The sequence below is a fragment of the Podarcis cretensis genome, assembly GCF_951804945.1.
Source record: "Podarcis cretensis genome assembly, chromosome: 4".
NCBI classification, from domain to species: domain Eukaryota; kingdom Metazoa; phylum Chordata; class Lepidosauria; order Squamata; family Lacertidae; genus Podarcis; species Podarcis cretensis.
This window is the reverse complement of record NC_137173.1, coordinates 68,917,974-68,945,766: the sequence shown is the minus strand read 5'-3', so window position 1 is coordinate 68,945,766 and position 27,793 is coordinate 68,917,974. Positions and strand designations below refer to the sequence as shown.

General features: G+C 41.4%; 1 protein-coding gene across 4 annotated transcripts in view; it reads left to right on the top strand.

Annotated features, from left to right (window-relative positions):
- The window catches only part of FRMPD4 (FERM and PDZ domain containing 4), a 205,406-nt gene that overhangs the window by 144,668 nt on the left and 32,945 nt on the right, over positions 1-27,793 (top strand). For all 4 annotated transcript variants that reach the window (XM_079972396.1, XM_079972397.1, XM_079972398.1 and 1 more), the window contains exons 3-5: positions 6,170-6,330; positions 8,263-8,365; positions 24,403-24,448. In XM_079972396.1, coding sequence (XP_079828522.1) covers positions 6,170-6,330; positions 8,263-8,365; positions 24,403-24,448 — 310 coding nt within the window. The remainder of the gene's footprint in view (positions 1-6,169; positions 6,331-8,262; positions 8,366-24,402; positions 24,449-27,793) is intronic.

Here is a 27,793-nt window from a genome sequence, read left to right as displayed (position 1 = left end):
TGATCAATTACATTAGAAAGTTTCTGTTAAATTAGGGTTAATAAGGAGGCATGCTAATTTAATTGGGGATTAATAAATTATTAGATTTCCTGATATTAATATGTTATTTAACTTGAGCAACTTAAATATGTCACTATTAATTAAAAGTGTTGTTCTGCCAATTATGCTGTTCATTTTCATTTGGACTTCACCAAATGCAATTCAAAAATCTACAAGTTAATATACATAAATCTTGTGCATATTCCATCAGAATTATATTATTTCATTTTATTCTTTTGTGTCCTGGCCCTCAGTGCTGGATGAAGAATTGGACTCGGCTTCCAAAAGCCCTAATGCATTAATCAAAACAGTGCATAGGCAAAGCTCAGTTTCCACAGGGCAACAAGAGCAGAAGAGGTAGAGATGCATGGCCAAGAGCAAACTAAGACACTGATCCAACAAGTGACACACCCCAGTACTTTTCTTTTAAAAGACAGGGTGGGCACAGCATTTAGCATGACAAGTGGCCATTGTCCCAAGACTGGGCAACCAAATGGGCATACCTCAAGTGGCCTGGGTTTGCAAAATTTGTTCATGCCAGCACTGGTGTTTCTGTGTCCTTGGATACAGAGGCAAAGGTGGCACCAGCTCATCAGATTTACTCTCAGTTGCCTCCTCCAAAGGAGGAGATTTCTCATTGGCAGGAGGTCTTCAGTGTCACAGGAAAAGGACATTCCTCTGCTAACCTTCTTGGTCCCTCTCCTGCATCCAGCTCTCCATTCCCTGGACTACTGAACACTTCAGACTCACCTCCTTCATCCTGCTAGGACCTTCCCCAAGGTCACCTAGTTCCAATTCTCTGGGCTCCTCCCATTCCACCTCAGGATCTGATGTTTCTCGCCATTACATATCCACAGGACTTATGACATTTTTAAGACATTTGGAACTTTAGACTTCCCAGTCCTGAGTGCTCAAAAGTTTACCCAGTACAGATGACTCCAGTGGAATATAGTTCTCAAAATATCATTGTCACAGCCCGTAACAAAAATTGATGCAGTCTATTTAGGATTTTCCCAGCTCCGAAATGTGGCTCTCTGCCAAATGCAATATAATAAAACCATTTGCTTTTGACTTTGAGAAAGGTTGGAAGAGAAGGCTTCACAATTTTAATGGAAAACAGTTGGGTAGCATATTTTGCTCTAGAAGTTGGTTTGTTGTTTTTTTAAAAAAAGAACTCAGCCCAAACCCTGAAATAACTTGAATTATCTTACTCTCATTTCTTGTTTTGTTTGTTTCATTAGAGAGTTGCAATGCTTCCTTGATTACCCCAAATGTAAATGTCAAGATCCAAATGTCACATTACTTCCAGTTCAATTATTTTGAAGTAACTGTTAGGGAAGGAGTGGAAAGAAGAAAAACTGACTGGAGGGGAAGTAAGTTATACACAAGTAACATCTGGAGCCTAAACAGCAGCATTGGCTATAGTAATTTCCTGACATTTCACACTACAGCATATCCAAGCCATTTACACGGTTACAGTCCAACAAGCCTTTTTGCATGAATGAGTGTGGTCACCTATTTGCATGTCATTGGACTTTCCCTTTCACATTCTAAGCTGGAAACCTCAGTTGCATAGCAGTTACATGCATGTGTACACAAACACACGCAGAGAAGGGTCTAAGCCAGGGGTCAGCAACCTTTTTCAGCCGTGGGCGGTCCACCGTCCCTCAGGCCTTGTGGGGGGCCAGATTATATTTTTTGGGGGGGGGGAATGAATGAATTCCTATGCCCCACAAATAACACTGAGATGCATTTTAAGTAAAAGGACACATTCTACTCATGTAAAAACATGCTGATTCCCGGACCATCCACGGGCCAGATTGAGAAGGCGATTGGGCTGCATCAAGCCCACGGGCCCTAGTTTGCCTACCCCTGGTCTAAACTTACCAGTGAACTCACTTAGGCAAGCCATTATCCCCGCTCTTCTGATAATGCAAAAGGTAAAGGTAAAGGGACCCCTGACCATTAGGTCCAGTCGTGGCCGACTGGGGTTGTGGCGCTCATCTCGCTTTATTGGCTGAGGGATCAGCTTCCGGGTCATGTGGCCAGCATGACTAAGCCGTTTCTGGCGAACCAGAGCAGCGGACGGAAACACCGTTTGCCTATTTATCTACTTGCACTTTGACATGCTTTCGAACTGCTAGGTTGGCAGGAGCAGGGACTGAGCAATGGGAGCTCACCCTGTCGTGGGGGTTTGAACCGCCGACCTTCTGATCAGCAAGTCCTAGGCTCTGTGATTTAACCCACAGCGCCACCCGCATCCCATCTGATAATGCAAACACCAGTTTTATTTGCATATCCCCTTCCCATATATGCTCAAGGTAGTTTACATCAAACTGACAAAAATATTGCAATGCATAAAATCATAAACAATCAGCCTCCAGTATCTCAATAGTTGAAACATAAATTAATAAGAAGGCAATGCATACATTTCAAAATCCATTAAAGCAACTCCTCATATGGGGATACTGGCCTGTCCTATAGATTTGCTGAGCTAATGTTTGCAAAGGTCTTTAAGCACAGTGATCTCTGTGTCTTGTTAAATATACAAGATGTATTTATTATTGGAGTTTATCTCTGCACTTAATTTATATGCGAATGGACATTAAGGAGAGGAATAAATAAGAGTTACTTTATTACAACTGTTTAGATTTTCTGTTGACAGCAATCTATGAGCCAAACTGCACTAGAGATTTCAGAGCAGGCCTGAGAAGAACCTCTCTTCGGAAGCTTTGGGGAGGGAGAATTCCCCATTATTCTCATTCATACCAGCCCCTCCCACAGCTGAGGCAGTTTGCATTTTTAAAAACCTGAACTTTGTCTACATGCAATGTCAAGTGTGATAATCGTCTCTTCTCTTGTCGCTAAAGCGACTAGTGAGTAAATTTGCCTGGGATCGCTGCAAAAATGTTAAGAGCATTCTGATTACATACTACTGGTTTGGGAACTTTTGTTCAGAACCATTTGAGTACTGTGTACTCTAGTCTTCTAATGTCTAGACCACACAAACATACATGCCTGTATGCATGTATATCAGTTTTGCTGGGCTTACAGGTGTTTTTTCATGATAGATTAGACACATCAGTGCCTTATTCTTCATGATGAAGAAAAGCTCGAGAACATCACCTGAAGGCATATTGGAGTTCTGTTTGTAGACTGAGGTTCAATTTAAGCAGATGTGTTGCTGTCATTCCCCTTAGAATGAAACCTGTCACAGACACAACTAACAAGAATTGTTCATTCCACTTTAGTACAGAGCCCTTCAACCTCAATTAATTTACCATGTGTTTTCAGTTCTCCAGCCCACTTTACTCTACTTTATCTTGTAAACTGCATTTCATTAAGACTCTGCAACCTTGTTCACTGATGCGTTTTTATGAGGTGAAAAAATAGCTCTCAGTCTCTTTCTTCTCAGGCCAATTTCTTTTCTAAAGCATAAGTTTGTTGACTATATAACGTAGGAAGATGGCATAAGCACATATCAGCAGTAATGTGAATAGAGAAAAATCCTCAAAGGCTTGTGTTCACACAATTTCAAATTTAGTAATACTCCACATGAAGGTATGTACTACATATGATCTGGACATGCCCATGTACACCTGTACAACTTAAGAGTGATTCCCTTGATGCCCTTTCAGAGTGATTACTAAGTGTGCTGACTCGGCGACACAATTGGCTGCGTCCAACATTTTCATTCTGTGAATAGAAACTTCAAGTTTAATTGGATTTTTTATCCCAACCTTCAAATTAAATTTGCCAGGGTGGCTTCCATACAAAAAAAAAAATTGTGTGAGATGTAACGGAAGGCGTTCCCACTCACAGGAGGAGATTCCTACTTTCGTAAGGACCTCTTCACTCACTGAAGAGTTCTTCCGTCAGCCTTGGGCACCCTACAACAACTTCACTAGTATACACCAGAGAGAGATGAGTTACATTTATGTGGGGTTCAGAAGTATCTGGGAAACTGCAATATAGAAAAAAACAAATACCAAAGTCCCCAGTTATAAGTCATTATGCACCATTTCTCTGTTCAGGTTTGTAGATGTATTTCTGCTTTCTTGTGTTTAGGTCTAGATGTTCTACATTTTGTATGAGGAAGGCAAGGCAGCCTTTGGCATGTTTGTATATGATTGATTTGACCAAGATCAATTTTATGTAAAAGCTGTATGTGACTTTACTTTAAAAAAGAAAATGGACTTTATATAAAAAACAAAAAACAGATCCTTTTCCCCACCCCTTTCTAATTACATTTCTACCATATGCTCATCCAGATGGCTTCTACTTATAGAGCGCTATAAAATGACCTAACTTCAGAGGATTTAATCGCTGAAGAAGCTTATGAACAAATAGAATTGACACTTTGTCAGAAAAGGGGAAAAAAATCAGAATTCCCCTCCCCTTGCTTTGATGCAAAGTTTCCCATTCACCTGATGTGGTTGTCATATAGCCTATATATTGAGTATATATATTGAGTAAAACACTGTAAGGATGAAAATGCAGGAACCAGGGCATGAGAGGCACCTGACAACGAAGCAGCCATTTTGAATGTAATCTAGTCTGGGCCTATTTGTTGCCTTGATATAAGACTGTCTGACGACTCCATATCTACACCACCTTGAGCTTCCTAGAGAAAGGGCAGAAAAGGAAGATTATAAATGCAGAATTGTGGAAAGGGGAAGTTGACTTTTAGAAATGAATATTTTTTAGGCTGATTGAGCAGACAAAGTATTCATACAAGAGTCCTCATGATAATTCGCTTTGCTTTGCTTTACACCCTGTAGGCATTTTCCTTAAATGATCAGAAGATGTTAACTTCACAGTACTTATCTGACTGCCAAATACTAATGGTTTGTTGTGTGATGTCAGTTTGTAGGTAGAGAGATAAAAACATAACAAACACATTATTCCAGTGTTCCTATTTTATTCCTCCTGGTTTTAATACTTTTAACAGGAAGGTCTAAGTTGACTTTGAAAAGAGATCTAAATACTATACAAATTTAACAATAGAAAATTTAAATCAGGGTAGGATATAAGGTTTTGGAGGGGGTTGTGGTAGTCTATGAGAAGTCTTTCTATCGCTCTTTCCAGGTTTCCTGTCTGGCTGAATGTTTGTAATTTGTGTTGGGTGAGCTGGACAGATTGCTGCCTTGGCTTGGGCATGGTGCTGATCAACCCCACGTTTAGTCCTGGGGAATGTCAGTATTCATGCTGACACACTTTGGATTTGGTTTTGTTAGCCAGGCAAGAAGAGAGGGTGACCTGAAAGTGGGAGATTTTACAACTGTCTCCTTGTCATGGGCAGGTAACATTCTGTTGACATATAGGAATATTCCACACCTGGAAGTTGACTGATCCAGATGGCTTCCAGATAGCTCTGGGGAGTTTCCTGGCTGATGGGTGGAATGCCATTAATGTGACTGCTCCTGAACATCTTCTCACACATAGCTGGTGTCTATTATGAATGCTCTTTATAAAACCTACATTTTATAATAGCCTATTTTCTAGAATCATTGCCAAATCACTTCCAAGAACCTTCTGATCAGATGGAGTTACCATCACCTATAGTCTGAATCAGTATAAGGCAGCTTTCTAAGTTCACTGTATCACAGCTAAATTAACCCTACTCAGGATCTCAGCATCCTTCTTCTCCAACTTGTCTGAATTCAGTTTTCCCCTTCACTATTCACCTTCATCCATCCCACTGCCATCCACTCCACCGCAGCCTCCAAACCTTGGTTTAGGAGACAAAATTTGAATTAAATTTACCAGTGCCATATCTGCTAGTCCCCCTGTGTGTTATTTACTAGGTAAGAAAGTGTCCATGCTGATGTACTGAAGTGTAACTTTACTACTGTTATTACTCTCTGGAACACTTTGACTGGACTTGCATGTATTGTGTAAACACCAAGAAGGCACAAGGTGAACCCAATTATGAGTGTTCTGCTGATATGTACTTAGGATGTTTTATGTAGATTTGAAGTTTTATTCCTCATTTCTCCAACATAAGATGATGAATTTTAAAGTAATATGACTTTTTCCTCAGTTTTTATCACCATGTCACTCTGTCACCTAGGTAAGTAACCTTTAACAGATAACAAACATATATATTTTATGTTTCTTTTCCCCTTAGTCACATAACACAGTCTGCCCCTTTTGATGACCCACGATTAGACAGCTGCCAAATCACACCTCCAGCCCCTCGGAAAGTGGAAATGAGGCGAGATCCAGTGCTGGGATTTGGTTTTGTGGCTGGCAGTGAAAAGCCTGTGGTGGTGCGCTCTGTCACACCAGGTATGGTTCCTTCTATGTTTGAGTTATTCTAAAACTTATGACCTAGCAGAAGAATGGATCTGATTATTGTGTGTAACTGACTGCATTATGATTTCAACATTTCTGCTTTCTGCTGTGAATCCTTCTAATGTACAGCCATAATCAACATTAAAGCTTGGCTCTTTCCCTCATCTTAAATTAATTAGCAGGTGGCACATTACTATCAACCATTCCTCCACTGTGGCTGTCACTTAATAATGGAGAGCAGCATCTCACAGACCTGGCCTGCTTTACCTACTCAGTATCCCAGGATTTGGGATATCTTGGATGCTTCTTAATGCACAAGGACCACACTTCTGGGAAGTGTGCAAGGGTAGATGGTTATCTGTGGTTAGGCAGAGCCTAACCAGGATCTAGGACGCAGGTGGCGCTGTGGGTTAAAGCCTCAGCGCCTAGGGCTTGCCGATCGAAAGGTCAGCAGTTCGAATCCCTGCGGCGGGGTGCGCTCCCGCTGCTCGGTCCCAGCGCCTGCCAACCTAGCAGTTTGAAAGCACCTCCGGGTGCAAGTAGATAAATAGGGACCGCTTACCAGCGGGAAGGTAAACGGCGTTTCCGTGTGCGGCTCTGGCTCTGGCTCTGGCTCTGGCTCTGGCCAGAGCAGCGATGTCACGCTGGCCACGTGACCCGGAAGTGTCTCCGGACAGCGCTGGCCCCTGGCCTCTTGAGTGAGATGGGCGCACAACCCCAGAGTCTGGCAAGACTGGCCCGTACGGGCAGGGGTACCTTTACCTTTACCTTAACCAGGATCTATTTCGGTTCTTCCTCCCACCCTTAGAACCCCTAGGTCAACCTGCTAGAATCAAGTACAAATGCAATATGGACATACACTTGGTATTAAGAAAGAGCTCAGGAATTCCTGCTTTCAGGACCTGAACAAAGCTCATAATCCATTCCCATTTTTGCCTTGTTTCTTCATTTTAGCAGGCTAATTTGAAAAGTAAAAAAAATACTAATGTTGCTGTTACTTAGAAGTCAGAAATGTTTGATAATCTACGGCAAATCACCCAGTGATCTACCAGTAGACCCTGGTCTAGCTTCTGCCCATCCCTGCATTATCCCTGCTTCATGTGCCAGGAGGGAATTTCAGAAGTCTGAAATAAGAAGCTGAAATTGATACTAAAACTACTATTGGTACAATTCTTTGATCTGTCAGCAAGTTTTGATTGTATATCTGTACATCTCATGTGGACGGGCAGATATCATTGCTTTCCCACTGATATTTGATATCTCCAGCGCAAAATGCTTGAAGGAGTGCCACCTCCTATATCAGCTGAGCCAGCCCAGAGATCTGTAGAGATGGTCCTTTTGGGTATCCCACTAGTGAGTGTAGCTCACTGTGTGGTGAAGTGGAATAGGACCGTCTCCTTAGTGGATCCCCAAATGTGGAATTCCCTCCCTGCAGTGCTGTGGCTGGTCCTTGTACTTCTAGATTTGCAGCATCTAGTTAAATACATGTCTGTTCACCCAAGCTTTTGGTGGAAATTTATCATTTTGATTATTATCTTATTGTTATGATGTACTGCTGCTGAATCTATTGAAATGATGTTTTTTAAAAAACCATTTTCTCACTTGCTTGTTGGTGGTGTTACAGTTTTATGATAGAATCAACAGAACTGTATTCTGTCTGTTGTTGAGATTGGGTTCTGTTTTATATAATATTTTGTAAACCACCCGGGGATCTGTTTTTCATGTAGGGCAATTTAAAAGCAAAGTGAATTAATATTTTTGAATGATTAAAACTAGCCTTCAACAAGAATGATCTGGATGTAGAAGGTACTTCACATCTCCATCATAGTAATATATAATGAATATCTACTATCTGCCTAACAGAGACGTTTTATTGGCACATTTGAAATGATGTATAATCTGTGCTTGAATGTCATATGTTTATAGGGGGTCCCTCTGAAGGAAAACTTATACCGGGAGATCAGATCATAATGATTAATGATGAGCCTGTCAACACTGCTCCAAGGGAGAGAGTCATCGACCTCGTCAGGTAGTTGTTTGTTTTTGTTTTATTTTGAGTAATAAACTACTCTAGCAAGCTGTGGTTTGATAAACACCATTTCACTTTTGCATTCAGTATTAGTAGTATTAATAGGTAGGTAATAATTTTATTGGTTTAGCTATAAGCCACAAGACAGAAAGCCAACCCTACCCTCAAACCTGAGGTACAAATTCAGCTTTTATACTGCTTTCAAAAGCCATGTGTTCCCTCAAATAATCCCGAGAACTGTAGTTTCTTATGGGTGCTAAAAGTTGTTCAGAGACCCATATTCCCTTCATAGAGCTGTATTTCCCAGATGGATGGATTATTAAACCACTCTGGGAACTGTAACTCTGTGTGGGGAAGAAGCTTTCAAATATTGTATATGGCTGTATGTGGTACATTCATTGTTCCTATTCTACATATATTGGAATTAGGTTGCCCAAGTGTTGGTGATGTTAGGAAATGATGAAAAACTGTAGTCTGTGAAAAGAAAATATGTTTAAAGGCTATCTATGGCTTTTAAAAGGTGTTTTCTTTTTTTTTACTCCCCAAGACCACCTGTGACAAGCAGGGATTTTATACAGGTTAACAGTCTGACTATGGCAGACACAAAAGCTGTCGACTTGAACAAATTACTAGTGAAACAGCTTGGCAGGTGACAAGTATGAAATTAATAGCTAGTTATATGTACTTGTGTATTAGAATCATCTTGACAAAGACAGAAGGATTATAAGAAAGAGAGCCATGGAAACTGGGAACTTACTGAAGCCAGCTTCAAGGAATATGAGATTATGAAGGAAGAACAAGGAGTTTTGCTGTAAACAGAACCCCCCTCAAAATTTCTACTTTGTCCTGTTGTGACTTCCATGATTTTCTCAGCCTCCATAAGAACTGGAGACATTCGGTTTTTAAATGAAAGGAGAGAGTCTCAGGAGTCTGTACTCCATCCTAGGCATCAGATTCTTTTTTTGCTTCAAAGCAATGGTGTATGCAATCCTGAACTATATGCAGTTTCCTGCAGGCGAATTCAGGCAGTTGATTGTAGGTCTTTTAAGCAAACTTCTGTCATTCTAGAATCCTAGATGAGCCATGCATTTTGCAGGGCTAATTCTTTGTGTAACCCCTTTGATACCAATTTAGTCAGGCAATTGTAAAGGGATCCTGTAAGTGGTACTGAATTCTTGGAGGAATACTGCGATGGTGATGTCCTTACTGTAGAATGCTACCCTTTCTTTCCTGTGTCTGCCTGCCGCTGGGACTTTTGACAGCAGTTGTCTTCCCTTTAATGAGTTTCAGTGAGCTGTATTACAGTTACATAATACTTCATTCCACATAAAGAGCTTACTATCGTCTCAATGGGGACATCTGGAATGATTAGGAAAAGTACAGTACAATCACCACATCATGGCAAAAAGTAATCCATGGTGACAATGTGATGAGGCATCCCTTCTGTGAGGCAACATAGCCCAAGATTATAAATGATTTGGGTACTTTTATGTATTCAGAAATTGGGCTTCCCTTCCTTCCCCCATTCCCGCACTCACAGTTCTCTCTAAAAAATAAACTTGAAAGATACATGAATCCAAGGGGTATGATTTTTCTGCACAAAATAATGAAAGTTAACAAAATGAAACTATGGCCTGGTTGGCAAGTAATACTAAACCAAACTATGGCTTAATATGAATGAGCAAACATGTTGGTGCACATTTAGAAAACCAGGGCTGCTGCACTCCTCCCCTGCTGCTGCTTTGCTACTGGAAGCTAAGCCATGGTTTGGCTTAATGTTACATGCGAACCTGGGCTCATGGTTTGTCTTTCCCTAAACAAACCATGAGTTTTAACCAGGGTTTGGGGTAGACACACCACAGGGCCCAGGTTTGTATGTATCACTAAGTGAAACCATAGCTTAGCTTCTGGCAGTGTAGCAGTAAGCAAAACCGGGGAGATGCAAAGTGTTTGCAGTTTTCTAAATGTTTGGCATACCGAGCCAATAACATAATAGCTCTCCTCTAATGCTTCGTCTTATATATATCCACTCTACATATAATTGGCTATTTGCTGGCTATTACATGATTACCGTACATTATTTACTGCTTAACAGGTTAAAAAAAAATCATAGAAAAGCGGCATGTCACTGAAGCATCTGGTCAGGAACTCTTGTCCTTAGGTGTCTACAGGCAAGTAGTTTTTGGACCCAAAAGATTTACAAATGTGATCCTCTAGCTGTAGTCCAAATGTGTATCTGAAGTGATATTTTTGAATGTGTGCATTTTGACTCCTGCCTTGCGGTAGGAATTTTGACTGAGAGTCTACCACGGTTCATGTTGATCAGCCTTCTTGTAGGAAAACTCTCTCTGGAAGAACGTGAAGTTAAAGGTCTAGAGACTACCAAGTAGATTCATTAAAAAATAATGAACTGTGGTTCATCCACATTTCTCATTTTACTGGGCTCCTGCTATGCTGACCATGCTTAATTAGAGTGTTCGTCGCCTTTTGAAGCCCAGTTGCTCAGATAGTGTTATAGTATAGTTTGCATCGGTAAGCTCTCATTATTCCTTGGCACACTGAACTGCCCTTCTTCTTGCGTTTTGCTCTGCTGGGTTTCTTTTCCTGCAGGTGAATGACCCCCCCATGGACAAAAAATAAGAAAACGGCTTGCTTATATCAGTATCTGTAAACCAGACTTGTGCTTTACAAGAGGGGCAGAGGTGCTTCTTTTACAAGCAAAGAAACAGGGAATAAGTTGCTTCTAAAAGCCAAGCTCAATTCTTACTATATTATTAAACTGCAGAAGGAGAGTGGTTAACGTGCATGCCAAGCAGCTGAGGTCTATTTAAAGAACCTGCTGTGTTGCTACGTAGCAGCAGCTGCTACTGATTTTATTATGCTGGTGGTGCCTGTTCTGGTGTCTTAAAGTTAATCACAGTATAGTTTGGAATTAGAGTGATTTTAAATATGTATGTATGTATGTATGTATGTATGTATGTATGTATCAACACATACCATAGCAGACTTCTGCATTCCCCCCAGAAAAATGCTCCATTTATTCCATGTCGAGCATGCTGCAAAGTGTACAATACAAATAATGACTGAAGGGAATTTTATGCCTTTAATCGCCAAGAGTGAGGTATGATTTTCAGTTTGTATTGTTGCACACACCCTCATCTCCAAGCAATGAGAGGCTTCAGGGGTTTGAGCACTTACCCAGGTTTGGTTTCTTTGGAATGAAGGTCAGTGGCAACTGTGGTGTCTGTAGGATATATGGCTTCATTTACACAGATATACAGCTTGAACTAGGATTGCCACCTTCGTTCTGGCAAGATAAAGGACAAGGCAGTTGGGTTTTTGTTTTTGTTTTCAATCTGGTACTAAAGTGACTTCAAAGCAATCTGTTAGAGTCTATTGCAGCCTAACAGGATGGCCCCTCTGGAATTTGTTGTGCGCACACATACACATGAATTGGTAAATCTGTCTGTGCTTGGCTACCCAGAGCTTAAATACACGACCTTTCCTGCACCCTTGCAAACACGTGCATTTGGAGAGGATCCCTAACTTGGGGGGGGGGGGAGAGAGAGAGGGAGAGAGAGAGAGAGAAGACCCAAACTATAGGACAAAACTGTATCAATACAGGATGCAGCATTTTACATTGAAATATGGGACAATCCTGTATTGTACAGGACAGGTGGCAGCCCTTGAGCATTAGATGGAAGGGCTCACTGCAATAACACTCCAACAGATCCTGCCTCCCCAGAAGGCTTCCAGGTGGGTTTGCAAAGCCATAGCTATCATTTTAGCACAGAGATAAAATCAAGCCTCTCTGTTTCCACCTTCCAGCCCCAGACAACCTCATCTAGGGACTAGCCCTGGCTATTGTTCTTCTGCCTCTAGGTTGATTTAACACTTGACCAGGTGAGAAAGGGGAAGGCCCACCCATTTATCTCTCTGGCAACATGGCCTGCTCTTCATTCATGTAAATAGAGTGTGCTTACAGGTCCACCTATGGCATATTAGTCTGGCAAACAAGCTGCTCTGACCAGTTCAGCAGTTCCTTCTACGACAAACTCCCCTCTTGTAGATAGGAAACCACAGGCTTGGTTGAGACCTGCAGCCAGCATTGAAACCAGCTGCCAAATCCTATAACGTAATATACGCAAAGAAATTGTGACCACTTATCCTTTCTGTCCTTTGTGAATGTTTTTCCTTGCACAAATATCCTGAGCAAACAGTGCTTGACTATGTGCTCCTGCTGCTGTATTCCAGGGACAGCTGAGGCTACTGCTCAGTATCCTGCACTCATTAGGTGTAAAAGGGTAAAGATACCCCTGACCGTTAGGTGTAGCATCCACCTAATGGCCAAGGGGACTTGACTGACAGACCTGTTGGAGGTGATGGAATGAAGTTAAAGGTAAAGGTAAAGGTACCCCTGCCCCTACAGGCCAGTCTTGACAGACTCTAGGGTTGTGCGCCCATCTCACTTAAGAGGCCAGGGGCCAGCGCTGTCCGGAGACACTTCCGGGTCACGTGGCCAGCGTGACATCGCTGCTCTGGCCAGAGCCAGAGCCAGAGCCACACACGGAAACGCCGTTTACCTTCCCGCTGGTAAGCGGTCCCTATTTATCTACTTGCACCCGAGGGTGCTTTCGAACTGCTAGGTTGGCAGGCGCTGGGACTGAGCAGCGGGAGCGCACCCCGCCGCAGGGATTCGAACCGCCGACCTTTCGATCGGCAAGCCCTAGGCGCTGAGGCTTTAACCCACAGCTCCACCTAGGGGACTTAAAGCTAAATCTGCCTTATCTGGCTTAAGCTTCAGATTTTATGGCTATTATGGGCATATTAGCAGTTTGAGGGGTGGAGCTAGGTCCAAAATAATGGCTCAAGAATGATGCCAGGTGCTAGTTGGATGAGCTGTATATTTAAGTACAGGCCTATATCTGAGTTACTACAGGAGTCAGCCTGTCAGATCTACAAAAATAATCCAGTAATCTACTCGTAGATTCCAATCTAACCTCTGTCTACCCTGTATAGTACAGGCAGACAGGTGGCTGATATTCCAAAGGCAGCATTGCAGTGGAAGGGAAGCAGCTACTCTGTCTGATTTTTTCCTGAGGAGGCAGCAATTATATAAGACTAGCTGGTCCCCTATTGGCTCCTGGGTCCACGTGGCCTGGGCTGATAGGCTGCAGTACATCTTTCTGGCCATTATCTGGATAGTACTTTATAGCAGCAAAATGAGCCCAAAAGTTCCTCTTACCTGAGAGCTGCCCATTGGCACAGGGAGTAAAACACTTGACTCTCACTGACAGAGTTCCTGGTTCAAGCCTGTTAGTTCCCTAGGAAAGGTAGTGTTCTTAATGTTTTATAGACCAATCATTGGATGAGTACTTTTTGCTGGGAGAAACTGAAATGGTCTCTCTGAGACTAATTTACTGTTTTAAGAAAGTTTTCAATTTTTCCCAGTTTGCCGCAACATATTCTAATTGCTAATGTGGCACAGTTGAGAACATTTTGATTTCTCATTTGAATCTCTGTGCTGTCAGTTTTATTTCATACATGAGAAAAGTGAGTAACACTCCTCTAAAACAAATTGTCACATTGTTTAGCATATATCCCTATGGTTCTCTGTGTTGTTTTCCCAAACAATTAAAGAACCTGGAGTCTGCATTTGAATCATAAACATGGATTTATTTGACACTAATGGTGCTTGTTGCTGAACACATGAGGTTTCACAGGATGCTGAAAGACTATTATTTCCTTTGACTGCATAGAATTGTGTGAAAGCTCTTAGGTACCTAAAGATAGTAGATACCGTGGTATTTGTGTAGTTCTTTGATTTGGCTTGTAAGTTTATAATAAGCAAAGGAACAAATCTGATCTGGGCAATCAGTTGACATAAATTCCATACTTTTTTAGAGTATTAGTGAAACTTTTGAAAATAGTGACTTAAAGATTTCATAGAATCATTGAATAAGGGTCATGTCGTCCACCTCCTGGCAATGCAGGAATCTCAAGTAGATCATGCATGACAGATGGCTATCCAACTTCTGCTTAAAAGCCTCCAAGGAAAGAGAGCCCACTACCTTTATGGGAGTCTGTTCTTTGGTGAACAGCTCTTACTGTAAGAAAGTTCTTCCTGATGTTTAGGCAGAATCATCTTTCTTATAACTTGAATCCATTGTTTCAGGTCCTAGCCTCTGGAGCTGGAGAAAACAAGCTAGCGCCATCCTCCATGTAACATCCCTTTAGATTTTTGAAGATGGCTATGGTATCTCTTCTCAGTCTCCTCTTTAGAAGCTAAACATACCCAGTTCGCTCAACTCTTCTTCTTCCAGACCCTTTGGCATCTTGGTCACCTTCCACTGCACACATTCCAGCTTGTCAATATCCTTCTTACGTTGTGGTGCCAAGAACTGGACACAGTACTCCAAGTGTGGTCTGACCAAGGCAGAATACAGTGGTACCTCGGGTTAAGTACTTAATTCGTTCTGGGGGTCCGTTCTTAACCTGAAACTGTTCTTAACCTGAAGCACCACTTTAGCTAATGGGGCCTCCTGCTGCTGCCGCACCGCCAGAGCCGATTTCTGTTCTTATCCTGAAGCAAAGTTCTTAACCTGAAACACTATTTCTGGGTTAGCGGAGTGTGTAACCTGAAGCACATGTAACCTGAAGCGTATGTAACCCGAGGTACCACTGTACAGCAGGACTATTACTTCCCTTAATTGGAACACTATACTTCTGTTGATGCAACCTAGAATAGCTGTTGATTCTTGTTAATGCATTTGATTGTAATAGTACGTATGTCAGTACTTAGTATAAAAGGGGCAGTGGGTGGCACTGTGGTCTAAACTACTGAGCCTCTTGGGCTTGCCGGTCAGAAGGTTGGCAGTTCAAATCTGCAGGATGGGGTGAGCACCCATTGCTGTGTTCCAGCTTCTGCCAACATAGCAGTTCAAAAGCACACAAAAGTGCAAGTAGATAAATAGATAAGTAGATAAATAGATATCGCTGCAGAGGGAAGGTAAATGGTGTTTCCGTGCGCTCTGCCTTCCATCATGGTGTCCCATTGCGCTAGAAGCGGTTTAATCATGCTGGCCACATGACCTGGAAAGCTGTCTGTGGACAAACGCTGGCTCCCTTGGCCTGAAGCAGGATGAGCGCCACACCCCATAGTCACCTTTGACTGGACTTAACCATCCGGGGTACTTTAACTTTACTAAGTACCGTATACAGGAAAGTTCAGCCTCAGCAAGCTGCAGAGAATTCTAAAGGCCTGGGAGGAGGGGGAAGCTATTATTTCTTTAACTAGCCTTGATTTTGAAAATTATTCTCAAATGTGGGAAATAGCCAAAAAAAGAGAGGTTTTATTAAAAAGAGGAAAAATTCAGTAATCTAAAGTTAATACATATTTTGCCAAAAGAGCCAGTTTTTAATTAATACAGAAAAAAGGAAATAGGTTAATTAGTGCAAAAGAGAGGAAAGAGGAGAGCTGTGCACCATTTGGCTCAAGGCAAACAGCATGTGTCCCCTGCATTTGTCAGACACTCACAGAAATTGCTGGATTTAACCGTGGAAGAATATGCAGAACTTAGAAAGGAGACAGACGGTAGCTGTTTCAGAGGCTTGAAGGTGATCTGAAAGAAGCAATGTTGCCTGTGGTGTGTGCACTTACCTCGCTATCATGTATGGTCAAATGGCCTTTGAAGGGTTTTTTAATGCATCAAACAAAACTCGTAAAACCTGCCACAAGCCAGCCAATCTTAACATCAGGATATTCTCAGATCGAAACTAGAAGGGATGCCATCTGCACAATTAGCAATTGCATAAATGGCTCTTACAAAGTCAGTTGGAGGCAGAGTGGGCCTGATCCAAATTAGGACCGTAGACAGGGGAAGTTTTACCCATTTCCTCTAACTGCTGTGGTTCCGATTTATTTTCAGAGACATTTACATTGGGGGGGGGGAGGGGTAGAAGTTCCCATAGAGTTTGTCTCTCAGAAAGCTACAGCTTTCCAAAGTTCTGATAAAATATTGTGCTAAATGCAATTCCTTCATTGTTTAGGGTGGTGTGTAGCCACAGATAAAATGTTTTATTTTAGTCTACCTAGACATCTGTATTACTGGAATAATATTGTTGAGCATCACCCCAATCTCAGAGCAGTGCAAGATTCCAGGAGTTCCAGGCACTTACCCATGGAATGAGGTTCCATAGAATCTGTGATGTCTGTATGGTTTATTTATGCATTTCTACTGCCTGGGTCTGGGACACAGGTGGCGCTGTGGGTTAAAGCCTCAGCGCCTAGGACTTGCCGATCGAAAGGTCGGCGGTTCGAATCCCTGCGGCGGGGTGCGCTCCCGCTGCTCGGTCCCAGCGCCTGCCAACCTAGCAGTTCGAAAGCACCTCCGGGTGCAAGTAGATAAATAGAGACCGCTTACCAGCGGGAAGGTAAACGGCGTTTCCGTGTGTGGCTCTGGCTCGCCAGAGCAGCGATGTCACGCTGGCCACGTGACCCGGAAGTGTCTCCGGACAGCGCTGGCCCCTGGCCTCTTAAGTGAGATGGGCGCACAACCCCAGAGTCTGTCAAGACTGGCCCGTACGGGCAGGGGTACCTTTACCTTTACCTTTACTGCCTGGGTCTATGATGGAGGGGTTCATAGCTTTAGCACCCCAATAGGGCTTTGCTTTGCCCACAGCCACAGCCTTGGATTCAAATAGAAATTAAAAAAATGCTCTGTTTCTATCTCCCCAGCTTGCTCCTTTGCATCCAGCTCACATCACTCCAATTCTCAGCTCTCAACTTTGTCTTTCTAACTACCCATGAGCTGGGAGAGAGGGGCACCCCACCCATTTGCTGTCTTGCACAAATCCACTTCCTTTGTTCCCCTTAATGGCCCATCATTCAGATGATCACCTCACCAGAAAGCTAGCCTGGCTATTCCAAGAATTAGAAAGGGGGGGGGGGGCTTGTTGGTGTAATGTGAATTAAGAGTTAAATAACATAGTGCTTGTTCTCATATGTTGAACTAACACATTCTCCACTTCTGGATGTGACCTTAGTTAGGGAATGCCTCAGGTGGTTTATAGATCTGGTTGTTTATCTCCTCAAAGTACATCAAGAAACCAGCACATTTTCTAGTTTTAATGGAGTTTTCTCCATGGTCATAATAGATGGTTGATTTTCTGAGAGCTTTCTGCCCTCATTCAGTTGACCTTTAAGTCAACTGAGAGCCGATCCTACCTTCTCTTATATTGGCTTGCACTCTATGCTGGAGATGGAAGGAAACATAAAACTTTACACGAGTGTGTGTGTGTGTGTTGGCAATGCATAGGAGAAGATTTCCAAAGCATTTGGAAAACTCACTCATTCTTTTGAAATGAGAATCTTCTTTCCTAACCTGGCAACTCTGCTTGGCTTTCTCTAATGCTATGTATGTTGATAATCTAGGAAACAGATTATCTTTACTGCTAATTGGAGCATACGTCAGTTTTATCTGGATTGACATTTCATCTGATTTAGCACTAAGGAGTGGGTTTTCTGGAGGAAAGCAGTGGGACAAAGGCAAAACTGCTCAGACCCATGCTTTCTAGGCCTGGACAAGCAGAAGTTTGGATGAGACCTACCGTATTTTTCGCTCTATAAGACGCACCAGACTACAAGACGCACCTAATTTTTGGAGGAGGAAAACAGGCAAAAAATGTTCTGAATCTAGGAAGCCAGAACAGCAAGAGGGATCGCTGCGCAGTGAAATCAGCAATCCCTCTTGCTGTTCTGGCTTCTGGGATCGCTGCGCAGCCTGCATTCACTCCATAAGACGCACACACATTTCCCCTTACTTTTTAGGAGGGAAAAAGTGAGTCTTATAGAGCAAAAAATACGGTAATTTGCCTGCTGTTGCTGTAAGATAAGACTGCCAGGGCTCATTGATGTAGGAAGGGTCCCACTTTGCCAAGGGTTCTCTCAAACCTGGCTCCATCCCTCAATATTAGGAATAAATGTTAGCACTTAGACGTAAATCAATGGTGCTGTGGTGTTTATGGCATACTAAAACTTTATGTACCACAATCTCTGTTGTTTCTCCCCTACATCTGGTAATCATAGTTCATGATTGTTACTATTAATCTGTATCATAATTCAATCAAGGATATACTCAGTCCAAACATAAAGAATCCATTCATAGCAAATAGCCGTTCACAAGCCTATTGCTTTAAATCATGGGTAGGCAAACTTAGGCCCGGGGGCTGGATCCGGCCCAATCACCTTCTAAATCCGGCCCATGGACGGTCCGGGAATCAGCGTGTTTTTACATGAGTAGAATGTGTCCTTTTATTTAAAATGCATCTCTGGGTTATTTGTGGGGCATAGGAATTTGTTCATTATTTTTTCCAAAATATAATCCACACACCCCAAGGTCTGAGGAACAGTGGACTGTCGCCCTGCTGAAAGTTTGCTGACCCCTGCTTTAAATAATGGTGTATGGTGAGTTGTTGGGAATAAGAGAGATAGACAGTAGAAAATATTATGAAATGGATTGCTAGCATAAAATGATTGATATTGGGTCTGTGGTTAAGAAGCTGAATTCCGTCCTAGTCATCAACAATAGTTACTGGTCCCTGCTGCCAAACAACTGGCTTCATAAGGTTCTTTTGAATGATCCAGAAGCTGATGCTGATGTAGGTGTTGAGCCAAGGATTGTAGTGTTGTTATTTTTTCATGTCAAGTAACCAGAGCCCAGAAGCCTTGCCCTACTTACCAAGAGTAGGACCCTTTGTTCTCTTTTTTTTGCATGCCAATGTTAAGTCTCTGTTTGTCCCATAGCAACTAAAACAGCTTTGAACCATCAAGTTATTTAGGAGGGATAAATGCTAACTTAACTGCATAGCAATTGCCTTTATTGTTCGTTTTGGTTCAATAGGAAATTTGGTTGTTTGGCATTATGGTGGGCAAGATTCTAACATTTCAAAATTAGTTCCTTTGTGCAATGAATCAATATCATCTATTGCTTTTAGAAATATTTTTCAATTGTTGGCCACTTTTGTGTGTGCATGCAGAGATTGCAAAGGAACATGGAGTTCAAGAAAACTAGGTTGGTGACTGAAAAGCATGGAACAAACAGACTGAGGTCCCTTCCAACCTTTTACTTTAATCTCTAGATACATAATTTCTTGCCTTCTCTTTTCATATAATGTCTAAAAGGATTAGTTTTGTTTTGTGCTCTTGAGGGGTGTTATGAGAGTTTTGGGTGCATTTCAGTGAAGAATTTGCCATTTTGTTATTTGATTTGTAGGGCCACCCAGCAATAAATATTCACTGGAGTGGCTTACAAACAGGCAATATTTTTAAAAAATGCAATTTATGGTAATTAAAATCAACAATAAAAGGCAATAAAAATTTCCTTGCAACAGAGGCAGCATAAATAGTTCACAGCTCAGATCAAAACTACACTAAGCAGCTACAGCCCCAGAGTGGTTTAAAATACCGTTCAAATGCCTGGGTGAATAAGAAAAGGTCTGTACTTGGTGCCAAAAATATAATAAAGAAGGTACCAGGAAAGCCTCTCTGTGGAGGCTATTCCATAACTGGAGTATTACTACCGAAAAGGCCCTCTGCATATTTTTATAATAATTAGTATTTATATCATGCAAATAAATTTTATGTTTGTTCTCTAACTTCATTCTCTGATTAAGATTGCCTGTAAATGTCAAGCTCTCCAGAGAAAGATGTTGTCTCCTGTGCAATGTGTCATACTGAATTTGCATTGTGAAATTATCCCTGAAGTCTGTATATCCCCTCTCACACACATAGTTCCTTGCTTGACCCTTTCTTTTGTGAGCAAAGCCACTTAAGTAATGCAATCTGAATCCAGAGAAAAAGTCTCAAGAAGGCTTTCCTAAGAAAACTGAACAAAAACAGAGAATAATTTGAAGAGAAAGGAATAGAGAGAGGTTTTGCCTTTCTTATTTTAGGCCTTGTACATAGCAGGGTGTCATTTGACCAAATGTACACAGCAAAACTCCATCAGAACAACACAGCCAGTCAGAACACATGCTATCTCAATATAGATCATGCCACTCTGCTTGGCTGCTGAGCATTACCTGCACCTGTCCCCTCTTGGCTAGATCATTTTAACTTTAAGAGAATGAACTCTAAGTAACACATGGACTATCTCCTGTTGCGCTGCCAACAGCCTTAGCTATTCTGTCTGTCTTTTTTGACCCATAAAGATTGGATTTTTGTTCTGTGGTGGCCAATATCCATCAATGCCCTTCATATTTTCTAGTACCTTCTGTTAGGATCAGGCCTCCTATCCCACTAATGTCTCATAAGTCATTTGTCATCAGAATATGATTCAGGGTCAGCTGTTTAATGTTTCATCTCCATGCAGGGACATTATTCTCAAAATTTCTTTCTTTCCTTCTCCACTGAATAAGTAGAAAGGGGGGAGACCTCTGCACCTGCAAGTTCACAGACAAAGTCAATGGCAAATCTTATATTAAAATTCCCATGCTTCATGTAGTCCGAGACAGATAATACTTAGCAATACTGCTTTGACCTTTGTAATGTTCCATCATCTAATACTTTTGTTCACCTTTATGTTCCACATTTCTTGCATGTTAAGTATCTCTATGAAACTGGGTAGAACTGCCAAATACAGTCCAAGCAGAATGCACCGTAAATGTAAAGTGGATGGCCCTGAAATCCCCCTAATCTTAGAAAAATCCTCATTCAGGTTGTTGCTGTTGTTAAGCAAGTGTTAATTATCTGGAAATAAAGAAAATCTGGTTATTAGCATATGGATTCTTTGTTAGCTACACAAAGAGCATATTAACTAAAGCCACTTTATGATCTCTGGTTTCTTTTCAAATCTGCCTTTGTTCAGGGTGGAATATACATTTACACTGTTCTTCCTGTATCTAGGGAGGCATAGCTAGCAAAGGGGTGGAAACACCAGCAAAGGGAGATTTTGCTTCTTGAGTTCTAGGGCTGAAATTAATAGCATTTGCTGTGCTTCTTAATAACATTTGGTGCAAGGTTCAATGTATTGACTGACTGAGGCAGGAGATGTATCTCTCAAGTCTGAATCATTCAAGAATAGCATGTAAAACAGGAATATCCAATTGTGTTATGGTTATCATGGGTTTGAAAAATGGCAAGTATAGCATTGGTGGCCTTACAGTGAACTCTGGTGGTGCCTCATGAGTTTATGTCTCTCAGCCCTACAACATTCTTCGCTTTTGAAATAAATTGTCCACCCACTGATCAGCCCATGATAACCTGTCACACTTGAGCATGTTTGCCTATCCTAACCAGCTGCATGATTTTACAAGCTGCTGTGACAAAGATAACCACGGATGAGGCATCCTATAAACCTCCAAGGGAATATTTCACTCCACAGCTATATAAAAGGATAGGGTTATTCTCTCTTTGTCCAAAGAACTACACAAAGCAGCATGACAATACAATGATTTTATCCAGTACACAACTACCACAAAATCTTCAAGTATATGTTTTCCACCCTGACAGTGTCACATTGAAAGCCCCCCTTTTAGCCAAAGAGCTGCTCACAAATGGGCCTTTCTCTGAATTTTTGTTTCCTCTCTCTAAAGTTACAGGGACCAATACCTTCCCCCCCCCCTTCCACTCTGGCTGAAAAGACTGAAAAAGACTTTGTCCCTTGGGTGGGAATGGTGAAACAGAGTGTGTGTCATGTTCCTTAAGGAAGAGCTGCTACTAGAATGCTTTCCTGATACATGGTTGCTTTTCGCGGAGTTGTTGTAGACTGAATGGGATGGAGAGATCAATAGTGTTTTAAGACCAGTCACGTAAATTGCAAATGTGGAACCACTTACCACGAGTCCCCATTTACTTCAGCTGCTGGATTATTCATGAGCAAATTCTTTGGGGCTTTGCACTCATTCAGGCTAATACAGTGGTGGTGATTTATTTTGTTTTTCCAACTGAGCAGCACTGGCATGTAAATTAGTTGCACTTCAGTCAACCCGGCAATAAATCTCAGAAGCAGGCAATTAATTGCATTGGAAATCGGGGGAGCCAACAGAAACTCAAGTTCATCACCATCAAGTGGCAACTAACCTTTCCCAAATGTTAAAAAGAAAAACAGCCCCTTGATGTAATAAAACAAATATTGGCTTTGAGGGTGTTTACATGGCAAATAAATATGCATTTATCTATGTGTTTCTGAGATACTCAATAAGATTAACACTTCATAACAGTTCCTTAGCAAAAGCTTTGAATGCTCCAGCACAGGCTTTTTGCAATCTCTGTGTCCCATTTTGCTGCTTTACCAATGTACTGGTTCAACTTTTCAGAAAGCTATCAATTAATTACTTTAAATTAATTATAAGTAGATGATAATGACTGTGGTTTTCCTCAGAATCTTTCCTCTTAGTCTTTAGAGGATGCTGAAGGATTTGAATGGCTGAGTCTATCCTTGTGTGACCCAAAATTACCTTTGACTATGTGCAAACACATTTTCTTAGGGCAGCTGCACACCTGATGCGACAAACATGTTTGGCGTGCATTTCTGGCAGCAAATGTACAAAGAAGGAAAGACATCTTTTTAAGTATTATGCTGCAAACATCTGAAAATCCTAATAGGGCCTTGCAAATATCTTATCCATGCTTTAAAAGTGCAAGTTTATCCATGTTTGCTTGGCAGTCAGTCCCACAATGTTTAATGGGGCTTACTCCCAAGAAAATTGAGCATTAGGATTGAAACCTAAGTGTTGACTCATAGAATCATAGAATTAGAAGAGACCCAGAGGCCATCTAGTCCAACCCCCTGCATTACAGGAATCTCAGTTAAAGCATCCATGACAGATGGCCATCTAACCTCTACTTAAAAACCTCCAGAGAAGGAGAGTCCTTAGCCTCCTGAGGGAAGCTGTTCCACTTTGAAAGCAAACACCAGATAACATATGTGTACAGGCATATGACACTATTGGTTCTCATTAGAAAAATAAGTAATAATATACAAGTTGGATTGCTGTGATGCACGTTAAAGTGCCTTAATTCTGATACTACTTTTGACTCCTATATTTATGTATTTATGTACATATGTTCATTTGTTTTGCTGTCAATCTGGCTTTATCAGATGTTGGTCTGTTTGTCTGTGGACTGCAAGAAGTGGGGAGAGCTTGAAATACCTTAAAAGCCACTATAATGTAGTAATATTTACTTCCTTCTTCTTTGCTGCTTTCCCCACCCCCCTTTCCGGCTGCATTAAGACATGGGGTTTACTGGTTATAATGCTTGTGCTTCTGTCTTGATTTCTAATGTTCCTTTAAACTGCAGTGTTATGGAACTGTGGCCTTTTAAAAATCAATATACTGCCATAAATGGCTGGAGAAACTGCATACCACCTGAAATTTCATCAACATAAAACTCCCGCAGTTTTCTGAGTTAAGGAGCTTGCAAGCAGATTTTTCTATGGAAACAATAAACATGGAAATTAGTGCTAAACTTTCATTAGATTCCACAAGGTTTCCAGAAGTGACTTTTATGTCATGTTAAAGATAGCATAAGATGCAAAAAATGAACAGGTAAGTCAATGCTGTGAAGATGGAATAAAGTGATATCTGAATCCAGCATCAGTCGCCACTGCTTTGGCACAATTGCCAGCCCCCATATTTCTTCTTTCTGGGTCCCCAGCTAGTGTGGAACCATATAGCAGATGGAGTGATACCAGGATACTCTATAACTAATCAGATTTGACCGTGTAATAACATCATTGAGGACAAAGAAATATAAGCCAGAGTGAAGACTCCCTTCACCAGAATTGCCTTCGTTCTTGATGGGCAAACTGTCACCCTGTTTCAGAGAAAGCATGTATGGTGTGGACATTTCATTGTAGCCAAAAATATCTGGGAAACTGCTGTTTGTCTTGGCTCAGCTCTGTTCTCAATACTCTTGGTTTTGTTGTTAAGAAATGTCCTGTTACAAAATCCCAATTCTCTCCACTAAAAAAGGAAACCTTGTTATCTCTGGAGCATAAAAATATGAATCGTCACTCTCATCTCCTTTTTTACAGAAGCTGCAAAGAATCGATCCTCCTTACTGTTATTCAGCCTTATCCTGTAAGTAGTTATCGTGTTTTTTAGAATTAGTTTCCTAGCAACATTTACTGCTTTTGTCTGCCTATTCTCTCTGTGTGTGTCTTCCTTATCTGCATAACCAATAGCACAAGTGAAGTACGAGCTGTGTCTTTGAAGATAAATGTGATGATTATATACTACTCTAGACAGAAGTGGAACAATGTAAGTGTAATTTAAATAAATATGGATATGTTCCAGTATGTATGAGGAGTGCTTCTTGGGGGCAGAAGAACAAGGATATTGAATTCTACTCCAAGACATTTCACAAGTATACTAGCCAATCTTTTTTGAGTCTTCTTTTTTTTGGCTTCCGTTTTCCCCCTTGTCTAGCAACACCGTGATTATATTCCTTTTCAGTGAGTTTTAAATGACTAGGGGGTCTTTCCCCCCCTTTTCTGGTGACGGGGCTGCATTTATTCCCCTTGAGCAAGACCCAAGCAAACTAAAGACCCAGCTAGAGTTAAGTAACGGAGCAAAAAGTGATGTGGCAATTCATGGTATCCCCCACCCCTGCAGACTGTAAGACACAAAAGCAACATTTGCCTGTTTTTATGTAGTACGGGCAAGTGCACAGGCATGTGGCAGGCAATATCCCTTTGTTCACACGAAACAGTGCAAAATACAGGCCTGTCTTAAACAGGTGGAAAGACTCCTCCAAAAGTGCCTGGGGTACATATGATGTCCATTTTCTGACAACTGAGTGCTTTAAGCTAAGAGGAGACTCTGAGTGCCCAAGCTACAAATGTGGACGATGACATACTGACGAGTAGATCTCTCCAAACCTAGTTCATGTTCATTTTGGTTTTGGATATAAACAGTCCAATCCCATTTCTGCAGTTAATATTCAAGCTGCCCTCCCTGGCAAATAATCTACATAGATATAATCAGATGTGCGGTTCTGCACCCAAGATTGTGGGGGCATGGAGCAAGCTGGTCACTGAACCATGCCATGCTTGGCTCCACGCTCAGCCCCCCCAACACTGAGGGAGCCTGGCTCCCTGCCAGCAGGTATTGAGGGGGCTGAAGACACCTCGGCCTCATAGAGTTGTCTGCATATAACAAAAAGTAAGTGCGTATGAAGGTCATCCAAGAGCATTAAAGCTCACTCTCTCCCAAGTTTATAAACTGTCTGTCTGGATCAGCTAAGAAGTGTAGCTGCTGCAGCATGGTCTATAAATGTCAAGCTGTGATGACATCCGACTCCTTCCATGCAGCCGTCATGCTTCCTCCCCATATAATGTCTCTGAAGGGATGGGACATTATTGCACCCCAATACTCCCAGAGGAATTTGTGATCCTGTTTGCAACCCACACAGCAAGTGTTTCCTAGCCACTCTGGGTGGTGAGGGCCTGGGATGTTCACATTAATTTGTCTTTTTTTTATTTAAAAAAAATGTAGTATACCTTTCTGAGTACAAGTCATCCAAAAGGGAGGGGGAACAATTTTAAAGCCCTCAGATTTACCTCATGGAGGAATTTGGTCCAGTGCAGATTCTGAACAAGGTCACAGTCTGATTTTTACATTGACCTGAGAAGTGTGGGGATCAGGTGAGTCCAGCCCCATCCCTGATTCTGACCAAGCAAGCGCTTGATAGACTGAGATATAGACACTTCCTAAGATGCTCTGATACTTCTTATTCTACCATAAAATATTGCATCATTCTCTTTCCCTTTAGCCTTATCTACACAATTTAGCATACTGGCATTTTATTTAATGTGCTTATTAATTTACATGGCATTTTATTTACACTATGTGATAAAATGCTAGCTTTCACTGCAGTGAGCAAATGATGGAAGAAATCTGGCTCATAGATCTCAGAACTCATTATGCAGAATTCTCCTAAGTGAGTAGTGTCCTTCATGCTTGGACAGCCCCCTATTTAAATGGTAATAATATATCCCCTTTCCTTTATTCCGCATCTTTTCCAGGTAGCTAAGGAATAGATCATGTTTGCACCAATTATTATGTAAACAGAGATCTATTTGTGGCCTAAAGTCTGTGTCTTTGATGTACCTTATTCCTTTTGACTCCAGTTAATTGAAGTCATAGCAGGGATCCATTGAAGGTTTGTAAGTTAGTATAAAATGGCATCAGAATTAAACTCACAGTACGTTTGATGCCATGGTTTTTAGGAAATTCATTCCACATTTTATTATTAAGAAGCACAACTGCTTGTTCCGTTATTGGATTTAATAATATAGAAAGCAAAAATATACAGCCTGCAGTGAAGCTGTATGCAGCTTGGAGACATTCTTATAGTGCTAAATGCAATCAGAGGGATGCATGTTATAAATTTTATTCCTGGCCTGAGGCCATGCTACCTCTGATTGGATGGCAGCAATCCTTTTCTTGTACACTTATAATGCTCCTGAGATTTAGAATGCTGAAACAGTATCTGGCTGTGTACTCAGAATGAACTGTTGCTTGGTGTGTTTTTTTAAAAAAGCAACAACATAGAAGTATATTAGGTCAACTGCAAGAATAAACAAACCAAGGTAGTTAACTTGAAGCTTCAGATGTACTCATACCACTACAATAACCTCAGAAGGACCTAGTGCATTACTCTGTGTGTGTATTTAAAATTCTCCTATTATATGTACTGAATTTTCTCATTGGCTGAAACAAAACAATACGAACCATTTTAGAGTAGCCATGTTTCCTAGTTTACAGAGGACAGTCCTGTCTTTGAAGGGCTGTCCAGCCCAAGTCTGAATTAAAATAAAGAACCAAAGGAAATAAAAGCAGAGTCTCTGAACTTGCCCATAACGTACATACTTACAAACATAATTTTATTTTTATGCCACCTTTCCACAGTTCAAACCATGGTCAAGGTGGCTTACAACATAAAAAAATACATGACTACTTTTATTATGTTGTAGTTGTGAGCAATAAACAGAACATTAAAAAATACACAACTGAACTAAACAATTTCCCATAATCCACAAAGTCTAACATAAAGATACAAAATACCAACAGCAACAGTCCTTCCTCAACAAATTCCCACACACAATCCAGCCCAAAAGTCTATTCAGCAGCCTCAGGTTTTGTAGCTGAAGTTGGTCCGGGCCCTGCCCTCCCAGGTCAGCTGGATATAAGACCTGCAAGGCAGGGAGCAGGTCTTCCAGGACTTACAGAACTCAACAGTACCTGGGCAGCAGACTGAGTGGGCACACAAAAAACTGATTGCCAGTAACATTGCTCTTAGGTGGTGTGCTAGTGAGTAGATGGTGTTAATCTCAGCTCATGGGTGTTACTAGATGAGTTTGTTGTTTTTTTTAATAATCTGACTCTGATGCTGTATGTGTTCGAACCAGATACCACAGCAGA